At 32.7% G+C, this 22,654-nt stretch overlaps 3 protein-coding genes, 1 long non-coding RNA gene and 1 pseudogene across 6 annotated transcripts; 2 read left to right on the top strand and 3 right to left on the bottom strand.

The window, feature by feature from the left end:
- The first annotated feature begins 784 nt into the window (after positions 1-784).
- Positions 785-2,099, top strand: LOC120575773 (uncharacterized). Of its 2 annotated transcripts, none has more exons than XM_039833370.1 (2): positions 785-1,297; positions 1,401-1,816. In XM_039833370.1, exons 1-2 carry the CDS (start codon positions 1,165-1,167, stop codon positions 1,649-1,651), a joined length of 384 nt encoding a protein of 127 aa, XP_039689304.1. In that variant the 5' UTR covers positions 785-1,164; the 3' UTR covers positions 1,652-1,816. The 2 variants fall into 2 exon arrangements, with proteins under 2 accessions (XP_039689304.1, XP_013454530.3); XM_013599076.3 differs by having other exon boundaries at positions 899-1,297; positions 1,395-2,099.
- LOC25491195 (shikimate O-hydroxycinnamoyltransferase) lies at positions 1,953-6,291 on the bottom strand. Of its 2 annotated transcripts, none has more exons than XM_013599075.3 (3): positions 6,137-6,291; positions 5,073-5,508; positions 1,953-3,066 (listed from the first exon to the last, which is right to left on the bottom strand). In XM_013599075.3, the coding sequence occupies exons 2-3, from the start codon at positions 5,478-5,480 to the stop codon at positions 2,173-2,175; spliced, it is 1,302 nt and encodes a 433-aa protein (XP_013454529.1). In that variant the 5' UTR covers positions 5,481-5,508; positions 6,137-6,291; the 3' UTR covers positions 1,953-2,172. The 2 variants fall into 2 exon arrangements, with proteins under 2 accessions (XP_013454529.1, XP_039689302.1); XM_039833368.1 differs by lacking the exon at positions 6,137-6,291 and adding an exon at positions 6,002-6,026.
- Positions 6,292-15,299: 9,008 nt separating this feature from the next.
- Positions 15,300-16,991, bottom strand: LOC25491193 (autophagy-related protein 16-like; annotated as a pseudogene).
- A 496-nt stretch (positions 16,992-17,487) lies between these two features.
- Positions 17,488-19,197, bottom strand: LOC25491192 (uncharacterized). Its single transcript, XM_013599072.3, has one exon. The coding sequence runs from the start codon at positions 18,894-18,896 to the stop codon at positions 17,775-17,777; it is 1,122 nt and encodes a 373-aa protein (XP_013454526.1). The 5' UTR covers positions 18,897-19,197; the 3' UTR covers positions 17,488-17,774.
- Positions 19,198-21,344: 2,147 nt separating this feature from the next.
- LOC120580271 (uncharacterized) lies at positions 21,345-22,382 on the top strand. Its single transcript, XR_005645971.1, has 2 exons — positions 21,345-21,610; positions 22,147-22,382. It is a non-coding gene; the product is annotated as an uncharacterized lncRNA (long non-coding RNA).
- The last annotated feature ends 272 nt before the right edge of the window (positions 22,383-22,654 follow it).

Raw genomic sequence — 22,654 nt, 5'->3', positions numbered from 1 at the left:
TCAGCTTATTTTTGTAACCACTTAAAGATAACTTATGACTTATAACTTATTAGCATGACCCTAAATATTTTGAAGCGTAAGACACATGGGAGACAATTATTTGCTTTAGTTTCTAAAAAATTGTGCACTTTGAAAGAATTAAAATCCATTATAACAGGTTATCATTGGACCAGTTTTTAGGGGTCCACATTGGATGCCCCACATAGAGACTTCCCTCCACTTATCTTAAATGCTATGGAAATATAGGACAAGTCATTTTTTCTTTACCAAATAAGTGTTGAAATGATTGAACTAGTTGGATGATGAGATATTTTGTGTTGAACATTGGCACATGTTTGCCAGAGCACTTGATGTACAAAATCATTTTCAGTAAATGGTCCCCTACCTAGTTGCTACAACAATTGACAATACAAAAGCAGTGCCAAATGACATTTACTGCAGACCATTACAGAAGAACTCATGATCAATGAAGAGTTAGAGGATATTCTCAGTAATGCTGTTATGTTTGTTATATTAATTCACTTTAATAAACGTTTTAGATTAAGGCTTTGCAACATACAATTAACTTGATCTGCAAGACTTTGTAAACATGCTTGGGAATGTTACTTTATTCTATATTCTTTCAACCACTAAATGGACTTGGTCCATCTCTAGTATGCTTCCAAACTTGGACATACAATTATTGATAAGAGTTTAATTTTCATACACTGTCAGTGTAAAAAAATTACATTGTCTACACATCACAACCAGTCATGTGTGTGTCTTTAGAATTAGTTATGATAAAAGTCAAATGTTTCTAATGATCTGACGGTTATGATTGATTGACGATGTAAAAACTCTTATACTGAAAGTGTATATGAATTAAATTCATATAAGTAATTAAAAACTATTAAAACAAGATTGCTAGTCTGAAGAAATTAACTACTTTTGTATGGTAGAAAGTTAATTACATCCACAAGTTTTCATCATGTTTAAGATTTCAAGCATCTGATGCAGCACAAGGTAGAGGCTCCAAATGAAGTGCTCTGCTTGCTTGTATTACACGCAACCATAGAGAATTTGATTCACAGACATTGCTTTCTTTTTACAGCTTATATAAACCCTCTTTTCCTTATACCGACTTCAAACCATTATTAAACTGTGTACAAAGGACTTCAAACAACGATGAGAGTAAGATTTCTCACATGTTTCATCGCTGTTTTATGCACTCAAGCTATATCGATTTTAGGTTTCAGTTCAGAACATAGAGCTTTAAACTCATCAAATACCAGCATACAAACCAAGCAACCTACTAGTAGTAAGCATTCTTCGCCTTTTTGAAGAATTGTTTCCTTAAATTGTGCTCATATGCTATATTTAAATTCTGCTTCTATATGCTAACTTATTCTATTAAGATGTAGGAAACTATGGAAGCATAAAAGAAGGAATCAAGTTGCACAGAGAAGATAAGAAATATATCAAGGAGGAAAAATTTGAACGAGCTTATGACTCAATTAAGAAAGCTAGAGGAAAAGGAGCTAACGGTGGTGCAAATGATAATCGCTCTGAGCCTCGCCGTTCTAGAAGCTCTGCACCATCCATATCCATGTTGTCTTGGATTTCAACTGTGTGTGTAAGCTTTGTTTTAACCTTCCATGCTAAGTTGCTATGAATTTTCAAACATTTTTAGTGTCACATGTTTCTGTTTGAAGCTTGGGCTTCTTTAGAAGAGAAGATCATCTTTGTACATCATTAAATATTGTTTGTCCTTCTAAATTCTCATAACTTGAATTTAAAATACTATCATGAATAAACGCTTCAAGTTAAGCTTGTCACAGATTTCCAATTCCAATCAGAAAGGAAAATCATCGATAGTATTATCTAAAGAGTTAATTCAACCGAGTAGCCCTACTCGAACCATGTTAGGTCTGCAAGGGGAGAGAGTGAATACGGAGAGTGAAATCATCGATAAATAACTACAATACCCAGTAACAGGTATCCAAATGTTTGAAGTCTTGTGCTAACTGCAACATATCAAATTAAATTGTTTACAGATTATAGAAGCTGAAACAAGTCCCATTAACATTAACATTTGCATATAGTTCACCAAAAGTACCTAAAGAAAAACAAAAAACTAGGAAACAAAATGCCACCTTAGAAACTTAGTGGTATTCCAAGTGACATTTTGTATCTTCAAATATCATACAAGAAGTCCTTGAACACTTTCATATGTTCATGCTGAAGAGCAATTGCCACAGATAAACTTCCATCATTTGCTGAGCTTGGAATTATGAAAGAAAGCCCTTCATAAGCAATCCCACCAGGTCCCATGAAAATAGGCCTTCCCCAACCAAAATCAGCATCATGTATCGGAAGCCTAGCCCAACTAGTAATACCAAGATTCGGACACTTGAAAGTATGTGCACCGCGAACAAGAGCCTTAAGATCAGGTTGTAGCTCAAGAAAATCAAGAGCTGATCTCAAATACTCGTTGTCCATTCGCGACAACGCGTTGTGAATTCTACTTGCAGCATACCATGTTGGTTTCGTCATGAGATCACCTGCTATAGCTATAGGTGTTGTTGTGAATATCACATTGCCGAAGTAACCTGGTGGAGGAGGAGGTTGCAACCTTGCCCGTCCATCGGTTGCAATATACAATTTGGTTTCTTGATCATCAGGTAATGATCTTGCTTTGCAGACACTTCTCCAAACATGTCCGGCTAACATCTCATAAGAACTGTAGTGGATTGTGTTGCCGGCTTCTTTGGACTTAGCTTTCAATGTGTTGAGTTGTTCGCGAGTCAATTTGAAAATCGAAACTGCTGCACCATCTGAGCCTGGTTTTGTTGGTTGTTGATGAGTCTTCATTGATGGTGGAGGCTTGTATTCGATGTGATCGAAAACAGGTCGGGGAGGATCGCGGGCACGGAGTAGTGTCCGGTCAATGAATGGTGGCATGGAAACGTCTAGGCCACGAGCTACATCTGACCATGTATTGATGAAATGAAGACCAGAAGCTCCATCTGCTACATGATGTTGCATACCAACACCAAGTGAGACTCCTCCACATTTGAAATATGTTACCTGCATAAATTGTGAAAGTCCATTAAATTGGTGTCTGTAACATAGTTAAGCACACGTTAATCACAAAATTAATGTCAAACTGTTAATTCATACACCCTTCAGTATCATGTATAAGCAAATATAAGCAAAGATTCATTGAATAACGAAAGTAACTTGTTTGTATTATATATCAGTTATTCGATGAATCTAAAAAAAGAAATCTTTGTTTATGCATGAGACCGAATAAAGTATAATATATTATCAATATAAAGGTTGTTCACACGATCAATTATAATCATCTAATCTTTGAAAACATTTGTCTTTGATCTTTACGTCTAAAGTCACGCATATGATTGAATGTGATTTCACGACAACGTAAAACTTTTTACTATGGCTGCTTAAAGTTAATCTCTTTTAGTAAGTTACAATAATATAAGGCGTTTTTTTGGCTTCATATTATTCAATTAACAAAAGAATTTTTTTGTTCAACAAAAAAAATAACAGAGGAAATTTAATATCCAACACAAACATTTTGAACTATGTTTATGCATTAAAATAATAATAAGAGGCTATTTGCCAACAACCTTCCTGTGTTTTTTTTTTGGTACAACCACATTGATCTACTCAGATTCTAGACACAACAAATTTTGGATACGTGTGAACCTAAATTCAAAATTACTATTTATATGTCTTTTTTTTTTTTTTTAATAATATCCTTTATCATTGCATAGTGAAAAGTTGGTCCTATGAAATAAAAAGAAGTACCACTGAAAAAGACAAATAATTTCATAAAAGAATTATTGTTTATATAATTTACATAAACAATTTTAGACCGACAATTGAAAAGGCAATAGTATAATTAGATGTTTTTTCATCAAAGATAGTAGGTGAAGATTTTGACAAATTAAAGACCGAGTTGAAATTTTCAATTTAAAATTTGAAAGCAGTCAAAAGAAAGAAATCATTAGCATGGTATGCTTTACATGATTGTGAGAGTTAGTGTGGTTGGCATTAGCAACCCCTCCAACAAAAAAGCTAATATATATTATGTTGCTTTGTTGGAATTGAGTGATGTATTAGGAATCTTTATTATATTTTTCATAGGGTTCATGCTCTCACGTCTTTGGAAAATATGAATGAAAAATAGGATATAGAAAAAATGAAATAAATAAAAAAACAAGAAATAAATAAAATTCTGATTGTTTTGACCATTTTTTTTAATATTGCTTTGAATATATTTCTTTTCTTTTTTTTAAAATACAAACAAAACTGTAAACTCTTATAAGTTTCACAAAACTTTTGACCCTTTAAAATGAATTTACTTAATACGAAATATTATCAAAATATAAAAGTTTTACGCATATAATCAATCATACCTCACAACATAGATACGAGTGAAGATATTTTTAAAACTATTATAAAAATGTAACATAATAAGATGTGATCCAACACATTACACTAACGGTGTAAACATAAAAAATTTAAACATTTTTTACAACAACAAAAAATCTTCAAGCATTTTTTTGGAAGCAAGAGGGCCTAAGCCCGTGAAAAGAAACAAATTACATCTTTATCATTTTAATAATAGACACTCCTACAATATCATCTAACAATAGACGTTTATCATGTTATAAGCTTTTTCCTCTCAAAAAATTGATGATTAACATGAAACCAACAAAACTCATAAACCTCCTTCGCATCTCATATGCAAGAGTATATGCACATTTATTTATAATACATAAAAGAAACCGTGCACATATTTTCTTTATTAGTAATATTTTCATTCCTTTTTCTGCCACTTGACTCTCCAAGAAGGGAAAACCTTTTCAAAACTCGCATAATACGTATATAGGCCTAATTCTTAAATTGTCAATCTCTACGTATTTAGTTGTTGAACTATAAACGTATGATAAATAATTTCTAAACTATTCAAAATTCATCATGTTGGTACATCAATTAGGAGATAAGTTACTTTCAAAATAGGAGTTTATAAACTAATAAATAATTGAAGATAAATTGAAACGCACCTGCAATACAAGAAGGGGATATGTTTCGATTCCGCGCGAATAATCAACGGCTGGGATAAGCTGGCGGAGCTCAAGCGTGGGAGCAAAGTCTCCAAAATCATCAACGACTCCACCGGTGTCAGCCTCGACAAAGAGCACCCCTTGACCATCACAATCAATCTCAACACGACCATCTTCATCACGACGAAGACGACCAGCCATTGGATAAAACGGGACAAGCACCTTGCTAAGAGCTTCTTTAAGAACCTTGGCATCAAAGAAATTGGAAGCACCATTAGGTCTATAAAAGTAAACACTTGGTGTATGGAAATTCGGTACCACCAAATCAACGTTGGAATTCCACACCGTCCGCTGTGTAACCTCCTCTGACGGCCGCACCATTGTCGAATCTCTAACGTTTATGATCATCTTTGTTTTTTCTTGGAGTGGTTTGGTCCTATAAACAATAATAATTAATTGTTAGTACATAACATATCACCATCATTCATTTCCTTTATTCACCAAAAGACACTATTTCCTTACATCAAACACCAAAAGATATATGAGTCAAAAGAAAGGGAAAAAAACACCAAAAGACAATACACACACATACATAACCTTAAGTATTCTACTTTTATAAGATATATTTTTCTGTAAATTACCAAGTAAAAATTGATTTTAAATAAAAACTTACTTTAATATACTAATTTTTTTGACTCACTTTAATATACTAAATGAATTTCTAAAAAGTGGAAAATAATGACAGTTTTATGAAGAAAAATCTCAAAGAAACCAAACAGTCGTTACATAGTTGGACATTAAAGGACTTGAACCCTCAACTGCTTTGTACATGCCTGTTACTTAAAAATCTTAATAGTATAAAAAAAAATGATCTTATGAAAAATATCAAACAAATTACAAATCATAAATAGTTATCAAAGAATTTATACTTGTTTGAAGCGTACAAACTTGTAACTTCTACAAAATCGCAGTGTCACGCTAATTTTGTCACACCGAAATTGGAATCAATGAGATGATGAAAGAAGAAGAAGAAGAAAATGGAAATGAGAAAGAAACATTGTTACCTTGATGAAGAGAAGTGTCGTATTGAGTTGTGTTGAAGTGGTTTGAGATTTGGTATGTGTGAACTGCAAGAGAGTCCTAATTTGTTGAGCTTCTTAGGGCTACTTTTTAAGCAAAAAAATTGGAGTAAGAAAGGGTTGGGTATGAGTTCACCAACTCCCGCCAACTCTATCAACCAATCTAAATTTGCCACGTAAGAAATTGTTTAAAGCATACACAATGGAGTCATAATTGGACAAGCCACATATACCTTTCATAGGTTCTTGGTTAAGTTGGTAAGATAGGGACTTATGTCCTTTCATTTTATTCATCATAATCCTGAATTCTTAATCAAAATAGTATATCTAATGAAACAAAAATACTAATACTAATTTAAGTAATTATGGACTTTCCTTTCCCAACCAATTTGCTTATTGGCATTTCTTAATTAGTTCAACTAATTTCAACAGTTTTTTTTAATGTTTTGTTTGCTTCTCCAAAGAAAATATTGCATAAAAAAATATACTTAGAAAAATAAAAAGATTAGAAAATGATTGTTTATATTGCACATGCTTTTGATAACTTATTAAACAAAAATAATTAACCCTAAATTATAATAAGGTTGATTGTATTGTGAAGAATCTTGCAGGAAAATAAAAATATAAGTAGTGCCATCACTTTTATTTTGTTAGTGATAATTTACTTTATTTTTTGTGATGTCAATGATATATACTAAAAGAAACTTTCATTTTAAGTTATGATTAAGCAATTTTCATTTTTATGTGATGTCAATAATAAAATTTAATATGTTAAGTAAGGATATATATTAAAAGAAACTTTCATTTTTTTCTCTTAGATGAAGTGGTAATTTATTGAAATTAAACTCATACACAACTGTGAGATCTTGGGTTCAAATTCAAATCACGACATCCGATCTTACAATTTCGACATTTCACAGTTGAGTTAGGATTTTGTCTAAATTTTCATTTTAAGTTATGTTAAGCAATTTTCATATTTTGTGTATGATTGGAGGTGTTACATTCCCTCACCAACTCCTATCTATATCCACTTGAAAGTTGAATTAAAATGGGTTTGTGAGGTGGTGAGGGTCAAAGGGCAAAGCTTGGTGGAGAAAGTGAAGTGTGGGACAACCATGGAGTAGTGGAGTGGGGACCAGATAGTGCAACAAACGTCAGTGGGTCGACACTTATGACGCATCAAGAATCATAGTCACCGCAAAGACTTGTCTTAATAGCCAGCCATTAAAGTGAGTGAGCGTGCACAACTAATATAAAGATTGAAACTTACACGCTTTGAATTTCGATCACGGTGTTTCATCTAATAATTTTGAATTTTTTGTTCCGTTGAGTTATGATTTGTGCACAAATTATCTATATGTGTTGCATTATGCATAAGATTGTTTGTATCAATGAATTTATAAATTTTATTAATGGTCGGATAATTCAACTAATTTGAGTTAATGGGAAAGAAGTTTAAGTTTCTGGATTCAAATATGAACAAAGTAATATTAAGTTTCTGGAAATAAGTAATATTAAGTTTTTATTTGACAAAAATAAATGATATTCATTCATATAAAACGACAAAGTATTAAAGCATACACATATGACTATATGTAAGTCTACGGAACATTCATGTCTCTGGATCTTCAACGTTGACGACTTCAAAATCATTGATTTGATCTGCACTGGATCGAAGCTGATCTGACAATTTGAACCAAACAAATACCTGAACGAAACAAGAAAGACAATCAACGTCGCAAAAAGACGACAGACAAAACAACATCGCACTATGACGACGAAATCACGAAAGAAAAATGAAATAGATGTGAAAATCACTTATTTCAATAAATAGGAAATAGGAAAAAAAAAATGAGTTAGATGAATGATTTTGGGTCAAAAATTGATTCTAAATCACCTCTTTTTGGGAGATCACGATGAAGAAACTAAAGTTTTGATGACGACGGTCAAGAGAGAAGGGGAAAAAGTAAATATTAAGTTAACAACTAACTATTAACATTTGTGATTAAAAAAGAACTAATAAATTTTATTATTAAATTAAATGCAATATAATGATGTTAGTGATCAATGGTGAAAAATTAACTTGTACACAATAAAATACTAATTTATTTGTTTATACTAGACAAAACTTTAAAAATATTGTTATAGTCGGCTAATGTTTCAATGAGGTTGACACACCAACAAACAAACATTCATTTGCATCATCCAACGAATATTATTTATAACAAATAAAGAACAAAAAGATGGGAGGCAACATCACACTAATCAAAGAAAATCAACAAAAACTAAAGTTAGAGAGATTGATCGTATTACCTAAAAAAAGTCATTCATAGTACAGTTTAGCAATGAATCCCAACAATTACTCCATTACATTGAAAATTCATGTTATCAAGCTTATCACTACAATTGTTGTTATTAGGAATGCTTAAAAAATGTATGAATGCATTCGTTAACAAGACTCTTATCTAGGGCCGGCTCATAGCCCGTCGAGGCTAAGCGATGATACCGAGCCTCCAATTTTTAGGGGTCCAAATTTTTTTATTTTATATGTAAGCCACGAAAATAATGGTTATATATCTATTAAAAGAAAATTAATTCAATTTGTACAGCTTGCTTTAGTGGTGTGGCCATTTTTTGTTGAGTGTGAGGCCATGTGTTCAAGACTCACCAAAGTGTGATTTTTAATATTTTTTTTTTAAATAACTTATTTATATTTTTGGGGCCCAGATTTTTTTTTTTTTGCATCCCTTATAAAATTAAAACCGGGCCTATGAATTTGTTAAGACGGCCCTGCTCTTACCTTATATATATATATATATATATATATGAAATATTTTAAAATAAAACTTTTTAACGGCATGTAAAAGGTTTAAACCAAGTTGTTTTGGCTCAAGTGGTAAGGAGCTCCTTTCAATGATGTATTTGGAGAATATCGGATTCGATTCTCAGAGGGAACAACGCTTGATCAATGTGTCATACCTCTACGCATGACCCGGATTAATCGTTCATCATTTGTGGATCGAAAACCAATGCTAAAGCCAAAAAAGTTAAGAAAGCTTAGATGCTCAACATGGTATTACATTCTGATGGAACACATGGTACACTGTTCCAACACATTCCAACCAAGTAAACCTCGAAATCTATCATGAGCCATCTCAATGGTCATAATCGCAGCAGCATTAAGCTCAGCAATAAGAAAAGTAAAAATGCCTAAATTAAAAGTAAACTCACCCACAAATGTACCTCTAATAAAGTCTCTAAAAATTCTACCACAGACAGATAAACCTTTAGGCCACATGTTAGGAGGAGAAATTCAACTAACTTTAATGACCTTTGGAGCATAAGGGGGTGACAAAAAAACCATAAAAAAATATAGTATGATTTTAGAATCAAGTATAGAAGATTTCATTCTTTCAAAATAAAAAATAAAAAAAAATAAAAGTATAGAAGATTTCATAGTACATTGAAGTTTGATGCCGATATATTGATGGCACTAGTAAGCAAATTTTGCAGTTGAACATGATTAAGCACATGTTTATTAAACTTCAAATTATTCCAACAACACCAAATAAGCCAAACTATATTAGTAATAAATAGTTTAGATAGTAAGGTCTTTGACTACGAAGTTCAAATACACACGATATGGATGCGATACTGATACGGTGATACATAATTTTTTTAAAATTTAAGACATGATACGGTCAATGCATCATTAAAAAATTAAATTCAAAATTAAATATACAAATACACAATAGAGATTTGAGGGTCTTTGGATGAGATTCATGGGTTGAGAAATATTGTAAACACTTTAGGTGAGTGAAATTCTTTAAATCTCTTATTCATGGGAGGAGATTGGAAAATGGATAGAAATTACGTTGTTTTTGGAAAATTTGTTGAAGTTAATTTATAGTAACATTTTTTGTATCTCTTTGTAAGAAACTCATTGATAGTAGATTTGAGAGCTCTCTTACACATATATAAGTCATTGTTGGGTCAAGCTAGGTCATCAACTTTTTCGTGTGTTTGTTCTTGCTTCTTTACCCTTTTTATTTCTTTGTTCTGGTTTTTCTTGTAGATTTGCTTTGCACTCTGTTGATTGGTGTTGCTTGATTTGTTTAATTGATGGTTCCCGTTGATCCTTGTTATGCACATCTAAATTTATTGGTATGAGATTTGAGTTTTAGTATGAGATTTGAGCTCTAAATTGACAACTAACTACGTCAAGATACTATCACAACACATTTCATCTCAATAACATTATCAAACATTCTCTAGAACATTTACTCCCTTTGTTCTAAATTATAAGTTGTTTTGGACATTTTACATTTATTAAGAAATATAATTACTTTTGTTTGAGAAAGAGATATTATACTTGTTCAAAAAAAAAAAAAGTTGTTTTAAATAGTATGAGAATGATAAATTAAATAATTGAGAGAATGACGAGTAATAAATAGGTTAATGGTATAATATAAAAAGTAACATTAATATTTTATTATTACACCTTTCGGTCACTGTTATAAACAAAAATCAACTTTTTTATATTCGTTGAATATGTGACGTGTGTGGTTTATAATATAGACTATATACATTAGTTGTTCAATAGATCTAAAAAATAGATTTTTGTTCATAATAGTGACAAGTTGATGTATTGTAAAACGATTTATAATTTAAAATAATTTTTTTTTTTAAAATGACTTATAATTTAAAACGGAAGAATAGACTCTAACACGTTGCATAATAGGAGATGAAATTATTCCGCACCAAGGAAGAAGTGAGTATTGGAGGATCTCTTATATAAGCGTCATTGAAACTCATGAAATTTTGAATTTTTCCACTATGAACATCATCATCATTATTGATAAAAGGAGGAAGAGGGAAATTAATGTTATATATGGTGTTTTGATTAAAAAAAATTGTTGTTAAATTGAGAGTGAAATGTATGGATATTTTTGTGTTAATATTTATATGTATCAATATTCTAGGTAATTAGAAAAAATAATTTTTTTTAAAGAAATCTTCTTTTAAAAAAAAGTGTCATTCATAAATACCCTGCCATATCCATTGAATCTAGAATACTACAAATATCTTACTCTTTTTTTTGGATTAACCAGAATAGTGCAATTTACGAGTACCACACACTTTATTAACTTTTGTAACAATTTTTTATTTTTTTTTTAAAAAGCCAAAATGAAATATATAACAAAGCAGTCCCTAGAGCATAAGGTGTGCCTTAGAAACTACCACAGAGTCCAAGAGTTACAACAATTACAAACCATCCCAACCGGACTACGTTAGTCAATACCCAGGGCCGGCCCATAGCCCGTCGAGGATGGGCGACGACACCGGGCCTCCAATTTTTTGGGGCCCAAATTTTTTTTTTTTATATGTAAGCCACGAAAATGATGGTTATATATCTATTAAAAGCAAATTAATTCAATCTGTACAGCTTGCTTTAGTGGTGTGGTCATTTTTGTTGAGTATGAGGTCATGTGTTCAAGATCCATTAAAGTGTATTTTTTAATTATTTTTTTTAAATGACTTATTAAATTTTTTTGGGGCCCAGACTTTTTTTTTTTGCATCCCTTATAAAATTAAAACCGGGCCTATGAATTTGTTAAGACGGCCCTGTCAATACCCAAACAAACAAGAGGGCATGACCACCACTGTTGGGTACCAAAAACAAAGATAGCTTTTTTAATTTTCAATCAACCTAAGGACAACATCTTTACCTTGTCTAACAAACGGGGGATGTGAGTTATTACATTATTAAACAGACGATTATTTCGTTCATTCCACACAATCCAGGCACAAAGTCAAATTTCACTAGTCCAATTTGGTCAATATTAATTTCATTAGTCAAATTTGGTCAATATTTGCCTCTACACTACTTTTCAATCTAGAAGACGCGTCCACCAACGGAAATTAATATTAGAATATTCTTCTTATTTTTGTCTATATTATCATCCCCTTCTAGATTAGTTGACACAATGTAAGAAAATCTCTTGGCTTTGAACGATTCTCAGATATCAAAAGCTTATTTGGAGCAAAATTAAACCAAAACTCTTAATAGAATTGAAGACCCTACTTTGAAACTCAAGTCCTACATGTATATAACGACAATGATACATATTCAGATGCTTTTTTTCTACATATGAGTGTGACACCTAATCAATCACCTTAAAAAATGTGATACTTCACTTGAATAACGAGTAATTTGATTTACAACTAATAATGTGATAAAGAAATTAATAGGATGCACATACCTCTTTGAAGGATAATGATTGTCGTTGTAAGGAAAATTTGAATGATTAAGGATCAGTTTGGTTTGTGTTTTGGTAAATGGTAAAATTATTTTTGAAAATATAAATTGATATTAAAATAACAATATATGATTGAAAATATAATCTAAACTGTTTTTAAAAGTTTTCGAGTTATATAATGCGAAACCTTTTTCTATACATAAGTAGATTTCATAAACTTTTTTCATTTTTCAAAAGTTACGTTTTCCCCCTTAAAACTTCCCTCTCACCATTCAAAATCCGAATCTCCCACATGGTGTGATTCTTGAAGGTTTTTTGTCGTAATCAGCACATTTGAAGCATTTTCAAACACCATACATAAAATAAAATCATTTTATGTTGAGGAGCAAGGGGACCAGCAGCAGCTGCACATGAGCACAAAGGTATGGCACATCATAGACTATGCCTGAGGGATAATAGGCGGTGGTCAGATGGAGAGTGGAAATCCGGCATGGCTGAGTTTGGATCAAATTTTGGATGAGGTTCGAATAGAGATGATATATCACTGGAGGCAGCGGGGTGGTAGGGGTGACCATGATACTCGGTAGTTTTATGACTCTGTTGTAAAATTTGGATAATTTATGCTTGGACCTTTTGTTGTAACCTTTGGATATTGGTGATACGATTTTTATTTTATGTTTCATTTGTGTTTTTTCATATACTTCCATTAAATTTTTTACTTATAATTTATTTTGATGCATGTTTAAATCAAACTTGATTCATCAATTTACCAAAAAAAAGTTTTAACTAATGAACACGGGTTTTGTTTTTGTGCTGACACAGTTCAGACTATACAATCTGAACAGTATTTTACCAGTTCATATTCTATAATCCAAATTATGAACTGCAATTGATTTTTGAAACCCAACAAAAATATATTTCATTCCAGAGGAAGTAGTACTTAATCACTCACACTTAAAATCCAACAAAAACTAACTACTTTTAAACATTAGAACCTTGTCTTAAAATTCAACACATAATGTACCAGAAGGAATAACTTGATAGAATATGTGCTACCCTTGAGTCAAAGAAGACATAAATTTCAATAATTTAGTATATGAAACATATTATGAAAAACCTCCAAAGTGCATACCTGAATGACAACAAAAATAGCATAAATTGGAGACTCTGGTAAATAAGAATCAAAGTGATCCAAAGTACACCAAAATGTACAAGCAGAAAAATCAAATTGATCAAAAGTACACCAAAAATATACCAAAATCTACAAGCAGAATCAACAAGCAACAGCAATGTACACCAATCTCTACAAGCAGAACCGCAACCAGCAACAAGAAATATTAATAAAAAACTAAACAGAAAAACACAGCACACCAAAATCTTCCTGAGTCGTAGTTTTGTAAGCCGTACATTGTAACTGAAATACTGAAACAGAGAACAACCAATCACTCCTCACAACTGCCTAATTCCGAACTCAAGCCTACAGCCAACTCATGAATACCTTTTCGATTCTTGAATACCAAATTACAGCTGCCAAATTCTGCTGGATTCTTGAATACCGGACACAGCCGACAGCCAACCAACTAGCTAACACAAGTCTGTTCTAATTCTTGTTTCGAAATTTCTCTCTATAGTAAACCCTTAGAACACTTAAGTAGGAGTAGTGGCATAATGCCTAACAGCTACACAAGCCACAAATACTGCTTGATCCATAAGATAACTTGTCATTGTTTGATGTATTACAAAATATAAATCAGTATTTAAGTAGACACTCAAATCAAAGCAGAGAAGAAACAGTACGTAGTCAATATCTTCAAAAACAATACCAGACAAAGCATAATTTAAGAATAAGAAACATAATATGTGGGTCTCAGCAGAAAGATGCATATTTTCCATGGAATTATCAACACAATGAACAATAAAGGGCAAGCAAGCAAGCATACATTGGAAAAAATGGAAAATTAGAAGGCACAATATTAATTAGTTTTAAAATAGTGTCATATTTTAATTTAAGTATCATTTTGTTTTGCACCTTACTGTGCAATGTGACATAAAGTAGGGACTTACACTAGTCAAACATCAAACATGCATCCTAACTTCTAATGATATACAAAAAATAAGATCCAAACACCAATGGACATGAAAAAGTATCAGACAAGAATTTTCTCAATTATTTAACGACATGAAGAGCATAATCAATAATTCAATTTGTAGAATAAAATAACACCAAACCATAGAAAATATCCGCACCTTACAAGTTGAATCGAAATAGAAATCAAGAGTTACTACAAAACTATATTGTTATCTTTCCAACTCCAACCGAAGAAGACAACCATATCCACATATAACGCCAGAATCCAATGGTCAATTAATTAGTTCAGTTCAGCCAATGATCTCTAGGATTTCAAATCACATGCTTGTCCACACATTTATTGGTGTATTATTTAATATTGTAGAAACTAATTAAGCTTAAAATACCTCTAATTTCATTGTTGTTAATTAAGGATAATCCTTATGGCCACAAAGAGAAGCCCCTTCACCAGCTATGGTTAGGGATAGAAGGTACTAATATAGAAATCAGCATATGTATAGAATCAATTTGAAATTTGGCATGTAGAGACAGAGAAGGGAGGTGATGAAGCGTCTCTACCCTACCAATGATGAACCATCCATTGTATTATATTTTTGAATTTTGAATAACCGTGCATCGCGGAACAAAGAATAATGGTACATGTTTTTTGAATTAAGTAACAAGAGTAGCAGATAAAATAAACAGTTGAGAAACTGAAACAAACTATAAGATGTGACTATCAGAAAAACATTAAAATGTATTCCTAAATTTTAACCCCTTGTTGATTATTATTTTATTTTTTTTGTCTAAATGAAAGTACTTTGTTAAAAAATTGATATATACATCATTCAAAAATTTAAATGGTGTCTTGTCTAGACAAGGAACAGTTTAATACAGATTTCAGCCAGCCAATTTGAAAACTATAAAGTTGTTCTTTTTTACCAGTTACTATGACCAGGTGGAAATAATCCCATACCTGTTAGATTTTCTTAAAATTGTAACGTAGGGCTTTACCACACAGCCATTATGACCAGATGGAAACAATTCCATTCCTGTCAGCTGAAGCTACAACAGAGAACAGAAGAAGAATGCTCCTTCAGAGTACTGATTATTTCACCTTTAGATATTGACCATATATGGACAGATCCATCAGCAGACCCAGCAGCAACATGATTGTTGTCTGGACAGATACACGAGCGACTCCAATTAGAAGCCACTATGTTTACTGTGGCTCGTAATGTGCCACAAACTTCCAGAGATCACACATCAAACAAATTGTGCAAATTATCTCCTCCACTGGTCAATGCAATATTTCCATTTCGAGAAAGGGATATTGACGTGACGGCATGTGAATGTGTAGCAACCTCACTTAGCAGCCTTCCACTCTGAATGTCCCATAACCGGAGATTACCATCAACGTGTCCAGAAAATATGGTCTGTCCATCTGTGCTGAAGCAAAGAGCATTGCAGATGCTGGGAAACATGATTGTGTTTGTGCAGTAACCTTTCATCAAGTCCCAAACTTTTATAGTACCGTCGTAAGCTGCACTGACAACAAGACGACTCGAAACTTTGCTAATATCAACCGCACAAACTTTATCTGTGTGTCCAGTAAGGGTATAAGTTGTTTGAGCTGCTTGCAGCAATAACAGATCGATTATCATTGGTGATAGTGAGATCCAATACTGAGCCAAGGCAGCCAGTAAGACTAGAACTTAAGGATCCTGTATTTGTATCCCACACTTTAACTGAATGATCCTGTCCCCCAGTAATCAATTTACTAGAATTGTACTCGAACAATAAGGAAGCACAACCTCCTTCATGTGCATTTAGCCTGTATTTGCAATTGGAAGGGATGTTTGACTGTGAAAAGAATTCAGCACCTTCTTCACTTCGACGAACAATTTCATCCACCTGTTCCCTTGCAAGTTGTTCTAGACCACTAGCCCTTAGCCGCTGAACCATGTCTTCATATAGTGCATTTGCCTCATTTAGGCGTTCAGCATCCTTCATCTTTTCTAACATCAAGCGGTCGGTCAACATCTTATTTTCAGCTTCAGCTTCATTGGCTTTAGTAGTCATCTGCTCTAGTTGTGCTTTTAGTTCTGAATTCTCGCTCAGAACTAAGTCTACTTCTTTAATCTTTTGATCCAAATCTGTCTTTAGTTGAGAGCACTCATCCCTCAATTCTGTCAACTCCTTCTACATATCAGAAATCGCATATTCTTTCTCTTGAAGCGAAGCTTTTGAAACTCTAGACGCAGCTACTTCCACAACAAGTTGCTCGGATAACAGAGATTGAGCTTTATAGCATTGCTGAAGTTCCACTTCCAAGTTCTCTGCTTTCTCTTTCCACTCAAAACCCTGGGAAACGATGGGTCTAGAAAGTGCAAGAAAAGCAGGAGTATGAGCGCCTTCATCACCCCCTTGTTGATTACAATGGATTATAAGCCTAGTGAATCCATCTTCGAATTGCATCAAACAAAAAATTCTTGTAATAAATGTAGGAATCTAAAATAGTTAATGTACTAATGTCTAATGGTATACATGAACTCCAAATGATGATCAAGTTAAATGTACTAAAGGGTAAAAACATTACCAAGTAAATGACTTTAGTTGTCTCATCGGCATATATCATAGAAGAATCGGTATTAACAATAAGTAAGCCAATAACATAACATGAGATAGTGACCAAAAATATAAGAATCAAGGTTAGTATAATCTCAATTATGGTAGTATATAATAGGAAAAGGAGAAAAAACTCACCTTCGCCACGCATTAACAAATACAGCTAGTAACATGATAATCTAATAACTGATAAAAATTGGAAGAAACACTTGAAGGGGCTACTATATGGAATCTTGTAGCCCGTTACACACAAAATTCTGCATTAGAGAATGCTAAAACAATTCAAGACAGTCTCCCATGAAGGAGATATACGTGGTGCTTAGTCTCTACTATATGCTGTAATAAAAAAATTAGTTACCTTCTGCTGAAAGCAACTTAAGTGAATTGAACAGTTATTCTTATAAGTTTAAACTTTCACCATGGTATAACAATGTTATTGTGCAGAAAGAAGTAGACAATTAAACAATCTCGTCATATAAGACGAATGAAGTGAATCTTAGTTTAATGTGCTCAGCCAAGTGAAATGAAACAAAACAAACACAGTGTAACATGTAACTTACTATGACTTAGTGCTAAAACCAATAAGCAATAAATGAAAATCATAAAAATGATGAGCAATCAGGTAGAACTACTGAATATCTTCAAAGTATAGAGCATATTCAAATGATCAATCTGATTTCTGAACTTTATATGCATCTAATAACAATGGCAAATCTTTCTGAAATGGGGTCACATATTTCTGCACAAACTTTTCCTCACTTGTCATAATAAAGGTACTTACACGCAAACCACTCTTTACTAAACCTCTTGACTTCAAAATCTTGATAACAGCACATTTAGGGACAAGTGTCTTCTCCAAGTTGCGGGTCAGAATCCCAGGGCATGTAGCAATGTCTTCTGGTGCAAGACCCACATCCTTCACCAAGAAGTCCATTGTTTTCATAATTTTTTTCTCTGAGATCATCACATACTCAGGATACTTTAGGAAAGCGAAACGACAAATATCTCTTGACCAGCCCCACTTCTCGAAAATCTTAAATTTTGATTCCCAAATTTCTTTGTCCATACTTACAATCACTCGAATCGCCAAAACAAAATACAACTTCGAAGGATCAAACCCCATTTCTTTGACTGAATTAACAGCCTCAACAAATCTAGAATGCTTGGTGAATGCTACACAAGGAAAATTGGATACCAAACTGGAAATAGAACTTTGAGGTACACCAAGCTTCCTCAAAACCTCAATGTTCGGAACAGAATCATTAACCATGGAATCATTATAAAAGTTCCATGATCCACGCCTCAAAGCTAAAACTACCTTTTTATCATCGCAAACTAGGCTTTTAAGAATCTTGTAACGAGGTATTATTGTTTTCTCTAAGCTTGCTGTCAAAAACTTGTCACCAATCAAGATTTTGGGGAAATCAATGGTTGAAGCCCCAATGGATTGCAAAAACTTGAGCTTTGGCAAAAGTGTCTTATCAGATTTTGATAAAAGTACAAAAGGGTGTTTCTTAACAAGGCTTGATAACTGAGAATCAGAGAAACCATAGCTTCTGAAAAGTTGAATAACAGCATTTGGGCCATTAGGGTTTATGAGTTGCAACCTTGTTGAAAGTTTAAGGGCTTTTTCAGGGGACAACCCACATGAGTTTATGAGACTTAACAATGTAAAGGTGTCACCTTTATGTTGATCTGTGTTGCAAACAACAGAGAAAAGAGAAAAAGTATTGTGTCTGTGAAGGGTTCTATGAGTATGAGTGAATCTAGCAATGAGAAAATGATACATTGGTAATGAAATAATGATGAATGAATGATTTACTTACTGAGTTTCAGTTTGTTTGGGGGGATTGTGTGCACAATTCCACAGAATGTTCACAGTTCAAACTTCTTCAAAATGATTCAACATTGAAATTTCTATCACATAACAATGAATGGGTTACCGCATGGTCTCAGAATTTGGAGATTGTGAATGAATGTTAAGGTATCATAAGAGCTCCAAAGATGTTGTCTAATATGCAGGGTTTCAATTTCTAGGTTTGAGAAACTCTATAATCTCAAAAAGAGTCATGTGTGCTGAATTTTGATTTGTGTAGGTATATTGGATTAGGATTTTTAAAAGACTTTGCAGGATTTTGATGACTTTGATGATTTTAAAAGACTATTAAACATTTTAATGGATTTAATTCATAAGATTTTAAAGGATTTAAAATGATTTTATGGATTTCAAGATATTTCAACATATTTTATGAATTTTAAGAAATAATTGAAAAAAATATCATAACACACTCTCTTTTACAAAATCTAAAAAAAGACTCTTTTATTGGCTTAAATGCTCAATTGGTCCCTTAACTTGATTTCAAGTATTGATTTGGTCCCATAAATATTAAAAGGTCTGTTTAGGTCCCTTAACTTCATTTAAAGTATCGGTTTGGTCCCTTTTGTTAATTTAATTCAAAAAACGGTAAGTTTACGGACCAAACTAATACTAATTAAATAAGTTAAAGGATCAAAATTTAACGTTTTTTTGAATTAAATTAACAGAAACGACCAAACTGATACTTTAAATAAAGTTAAGGGACCTAAACAGACTTTTTATTACTTATGGGACCAACCCGATACTTGAAATCAAGTTAAGGGACCAATTGAGCATTTAAGACTTTATTTATTTTACTTTATTTTTTACGGGAGAGAGGGGGGGCGCGCAAAAGAGAGAGTAAGAGAGAAGGGAGGAGAGAGAAGAAGAGATAGTTAAATCTTAAGAAAAAAACAATCCTAAGAAATCTCATGTTTTCATGAAAGACTTTTTCATGTTAAAATTTTACTAGGAAATCCCACAAAATCCATCAAAATCTGATTTATTAAACAATCATTTGAAATTTGAATGATTTTGAATACCACTAGACTTTTTTTAAGTGATTAAGAGTCTTGATTGAATACCACAAGACTTTTTTTAAATGACAAAGAATCTTGATTGAATAATACAATACTTTTTTTAAATCGGAAAGAGTCTTGATTGAATAACACAAGACTTTTTCATGATAAAAAAAGTCTTTTAAAATCTTAGAATCATGATCCAATACACCTTAGAGTTTGTTTGGATGGGGGGATGTTTTGAGCAAATGTAATGTTTCGAGGGAATTCAACTACTTTGAGGTGAATTCTAGGTTTGAGAAACTCTACTTTAATAAATTCACCTCAAAGTAGTTGAATTCCCTCGAAACATTACATTTCCTCAAAACATTCCCCCATCCAAACACACTCTTAGGATTTTTTTTTTCAATTTATTGATTTATCTATATATGTTTTATTTCTATCAAATACGGGGGAACACCTTAATCGCGTTAGAGGTGGCATGACGACCATGACTGCCTTGACTACGCGAGAGAGGTCGGTTAAAAATGAATGGGCGAGTAAGGCAACAGGTGATAGACCCAGACCGTCGCAGGTGCCACTGTCTGAGCATGTCCCTAATAGGGGCAGACCCAACGTTTGGTCATGTGTGGCCAAAGCCACACGACCATTTCCCATATTTTTTATAAAAAATAAAACATACAACTGTATCAAAACACATCTCTCTTGCGCGCGCGAAACAATTAAGTGCAACACATTTGTGATGGTTTATAAGTTTTTGAAGTTGGCTTTGCTTTTGTCAGCAGCAACGGCAAGCGTTGAACGTGCTTTTCAACTATGAAAGTTGTGAAGAGCCAACTATGTAACAAAATGGATGATCAATGGTTAAATGATTGTCTTGTAACTTATATAGAAATACATGTTCTTTTAACAATTAACAACGAGGTTATTTTAGATCATTTTCAACAAATGGATAAGAGACAATTTTGATTGTAATTGTATCGCATCAAACAATGTTATTTCTTATTATTAATAAGTTTGCATTATTATTTCATTGAAATTTTAGCCACATATATATTGAATGTCTAGATCCTCCCCTGTTCCCTGAGCATGTCCCTGAGTCTGAGCCCAAAGCAGTACTGTCCAAATAGGATGAGGCAGAGGAGTATAAGGATGTTGAGATGCAGGATGTGTTGTTTCCCGCTCAAGATTCATATCCTGGTGGCCCAAAGGACATGTTAGTCCTCGACATGTATGCTTGTCATGTAGCCAAACGTGCATCGGAGGTAGATGTGAGACTTTAAATTGATTATTTTTGTATTTTGTTTTTACTTTAAAATTATATTTAATGTCAAATTATTCTCTCTTTTGTATTCTAAACACTTTCAATTTTTTTTTTTTTGAAACACCAAATATTATATTCAGACAGGTTTGTGCAAGACACACAAACTCCCGAAAGAGGCCAAGAACTACAAAACATAGAAAGCACCGTATATAGGCGGATCACCATAGGAGCAAAGAAAACAATCAAAACCCTACAAATTAAAACCATGTAACCACCCTTGTAAAAAACTGCACCCAAAAACGATAGTTGAAACGAGACCCACAGCTAGCACTACCGTCGAGACCTTCTAAGAAGGATATTGATTGGTATGTTGTAACCTTCCCAATTTATTGTTTACTTGAGAATTTGTTGACCATTCAATATGATCCTTACTATGTTTGACTAATTATGATATTCAGCATTGGGTTCTCTGGAAAACAGCCACTAGGACAAAATCATCTGTATTTTTTTCACCCCATTTGAATGGTTATTTTCGTTACTCTTTTGGTTATGATAATTCCACCGGAACTTATAAGGTGGTAGCGTTCGGTAGTAAGTATGATAAGGAGCGTCGTGTTGCAAGAAGCATGGTGAAAGTTCTCAGCATGCGGGATAATTACATTTGTTTAGAGGATAATCTATCTTGGAATTCTAATAGAGTTACCGTTGAGCAACATGTGATTGTTTCACTTGATCTTTCCACTGACTGTTGCTTAGAGAGATCATTGTTTTACCCTTAACAGACTCCAACTTGTATTTTTCAATGCTTTTTTTTTTTTACCTGGTATGCACATAATGAATTTTTGAAAGTGTAAGGTTATGTGCTTGTTAAATCTGATAAGTATAAATTGAACTTTTGCAGATATTACTTCTTGTATGGACTTGTGGACACTATGGAAAGACAAGTATAGAAGGTGGCTGCTGCAATTGAAGATGTTTTTGGCTAGAATGTGATATTGTCTAGCAAATATTTTGATTTCTTTTTTGTTAGGATCTTTTAAGTCTTAGTTATTAGTTTCTTTTGAATTCCTTGTTTTGTCACTTGCTGTGATAGTTACATTGGAGTATCAAAATAATGCAAAATTGTTCAATTTTATACATTTTTTAATTTCTGTCTCTTATTCTTTAATTTCTTACTTTTGGAAATTATGTAGTGTATTTATGATTGATTTTTTATTATTTGTATCTCACAATGAGCCTAGCCATCACAATTAACAAGTGTTATTCAATAACTATTGTACAGAACAGTGTTTATTTGATAGCTATGTTTCAGCATTTAACAAGTTTTCCTATGCAAAGGGTGATATCATAAGTTCATAACCAATTAAATGACATATATAAGAATCAAGGTTAGTATAATCTCAATTATG

The sequence above is a fragment of the Medicago truncatula genome, chromosome 4 (assembly GCF_003473485.1).
Source record: "Medicago truncatula cultivar Jemalong A17 chromosome 4, MtrunA17r5.0-ANR, whole genome shotgun sequence".
NCBI classification, from domain to species: domain Eukaryota; kingdom Viridiplantae; phylum Streptophyta; class Magnoliopsida; order Fabales; family Fabaceae; genus Medicago; species Medicago truncatula.
Note: the sequence above shows the minus strand (reverse complement) of the source record. Positions and strands in the feature narration are given on the sequence as shown.

Excerpts from the sequence above, each read along its gene's own strand:
- LOC25491195 (XM_013599075.3), bottom strand. The coding sequence starts at position 5,480 with ATGATCATAAACGTTAGAGATTCGACAATGGTGCGGCCGTCAGAGGAG. Across the intron at positions 3,067-5,072 it reads ATCCCCTTCTTGTATTGCAG|GTAACATATTTCAAATGTGG; the intron begins GTGCGTTTCAAT and ends CAATTTATGCAG.
- LOC120575773 (XM_013599076.3), top strand. The coding sequence starts at position 1,165 with ATGAGAGTAAGATTTCTCACATGTTTCATCGCTGTTTTATGCACTCAA. Across the intron at positions 1,298-1,394 it reads AACCAAGCAACCTACTAGTA|ATGTAGGAAACTATGGAAGC; the intron begins GTAAGCATTCTT and ends TATTCTATTAAG.
- LOC25491192 (XM_013599072.3), bottom strand. The coding sequence starts at position 18,896 with ATGTATCATTTTCTCATTGCTAGATTCACTCATACTCATAGAACCCTT.